At 50.1% G+C, this 1,739-nt stretch overlaps 1 protein-coding gene across 1 annotated transcript in view; it reads right to left on the bottom strand.

Moving 5' to 3' along the window:
- Window positions 1–114: 114 nt before the first annotated feature.
- LOC113221463 (ras/Rap GTPase-activating protein SynGAP-like) overlaps window positions 115–1,739 on the bottom strand; it is a gene marked incomplete at its 3' end in the record, with an annotated part of 7,227 nt that continues 5,602 nt past the window's right edge. Inside the window, exon 4 of the mRNA XM_026450790.2 lies at window positions 115–318. Within this exon, the coding sequence (XP_026306575.2) occupies window positions 115–318 (204 nt within the window). The remainder of the gene's footprint in view (window positions 319–1,739) is intronic.

The raw sequence follows: 1,739 nt of genomic DNA, 5'->3' as shown, positions 1-1,739 counted from the left end.
GACTCTGCTACTTTCTCTTCCTCCCTGGCCTATCCTCCTTTCTTCCATTCCCAGAAGTTTGTTTCCTTGATGTCCCCACCTGTGCCACTTTCTCTAGACCTCTCTGCCCCCCACCTTCCATTGCCCCTTTCCTTTGGCCCTCCCCAGCCTACTAGACCCAGTACCTCAAAACAGAACTCCTGGCCCAGGATGGAGCTGTGCACTGGCTTGATAATGGAATCTTCATCCAAGTTGAGCTCCAATGCCTCAGCTGCACTGCTAGGACTCAGCAAGGACTCATGAGAGTGCGACTCCTTAAAGCTTTGCATCAGCCGGGCCCTAGCAAGCAGGAGGTTCAGGAGAGGAGGGGATCAGGGCCCCCCACTCTTTTTTTTTTTTTTTTTTGAGACAGAGCCTTGCTCTGTCGCCCAGGCTGGAGTACAGTGGTGTGATCTCGGCTCGCTGCAACTTCTGCCTCCTGGGCTCAAGCGATTCTCCTCCCTCAGTACACCCAGCTAATTTTTTTTCTTTTTCTTTCTTTCTTTTTTTTTTTTTGTATTTTTAGTTGAGACATGGTTTCACCCTGTTGGTCAGGCTGGTCTCAAACTCCTGACCTCACGTGATTCAGCCTCCCAAAGTGCTGGGATTACAGGCATGAGCCACCACGGCCGGCCCCACTACTCTTCTTAGACACATAGGGATCCTGCACCATCAGTCTGTTCCAGGATGGAGACTTGGAGAGAAGGCCCCCTGAACACCCTTCCCAAACAGACACTGAAAGAAACCCTGCCTATCTCAGGAAGGACATGAGGGATGTGAGAGAAATGAGAATCCTTTAAGCAACTCCCCTGCTCCAGCTGGGCCTGGTGGCTCACGCCTGTAATCCCAACACTTTCAAAGGCCGAGGTGGGAGGGTCACTTGAGCCCAGGAGTTCGAGACCAGTCTGGGCAACACAGTGAGACCCTATCTCTATTTTTAAAAAAAGGGAAAAAAAAAGAAACTCCAACCTTCTCACACCTAAGGGATTGCGAGGACTGTGGATACCTAGAAATATCTCAACCCAGAAATGGACCATGGCAGAAAAGAAAAAAAAAAAAGGAGAGAACAAAGTGGGCCTGGGGCACTTCTAGGTAGTACCTCCAGGTAACCCCAGAAACCAGAGCCTCAGTATAAAGGAAAAAGTAGAAGTAAAAAAGTGAAGGCACAGAGAAGACATACGTCTAGCCTGGGCCTGGCACACAGCTAGTGCCTAATAAACATTTAATGATTCAAAGAATGAATGAACATAGCATAAGAGGACAAGTTTTAGCAGAACCAGGGGAAAGAGTGAGGGAAAAGCATATGAAATAGGAGAAAGCTGTGGGCAAAAAAGAGCTGAATGAGGATAAAAGACAGAATATGGGGACTAGGGAAGAAGAGAAGGTAGGGCAAGGAGAAAGGGGAAGACAAAGGTATGTGCAGCAAGACAGAGGACAGAAGAGGAGGAGGGCCAACTGGAGAGGTGGCCAGGAGAACCGAGGTAGGGACTAAGAGGGGATGGAATGCAAAAAAGTCACTGCAGGAGGGCAGAAGATAAAGGGGACTGGGGGCATGCAATAATGAGGGGTAGGATAGCAAGCGGTATGGAGATGGGCAGGGGATGAAGAGTAGAGAGCAGTGGGAAAGCGGGAGGGGAGCTCGGGTGTGGGAGCCTCCAAGAAGTTATTTATAGCAGCCTCGTCATCGCAGGCTCTAGCTGCCGTCAGCGCGACGCTCCCCC

This window comes from Piliocolobus tephrosceles, unplaced genomic scaffold (assembly GCF_002776525.5).
Source record: "Piliocolobus tephrosceles isolate RC106 unplaced genomic scaffold, ASM277652v3 unscaffolded_24952, whole genome shotgun sequence".
Lineage (NCBI taxonomy): Eukaryota > Metazoa > Chordata > Mammalia > Primates > Cercopithecidae > Piliocolobus > Piliocolobus tephrosceles.
This window is presented reverse-complemented; position numbering and strand designations above follow the sequence as displayed.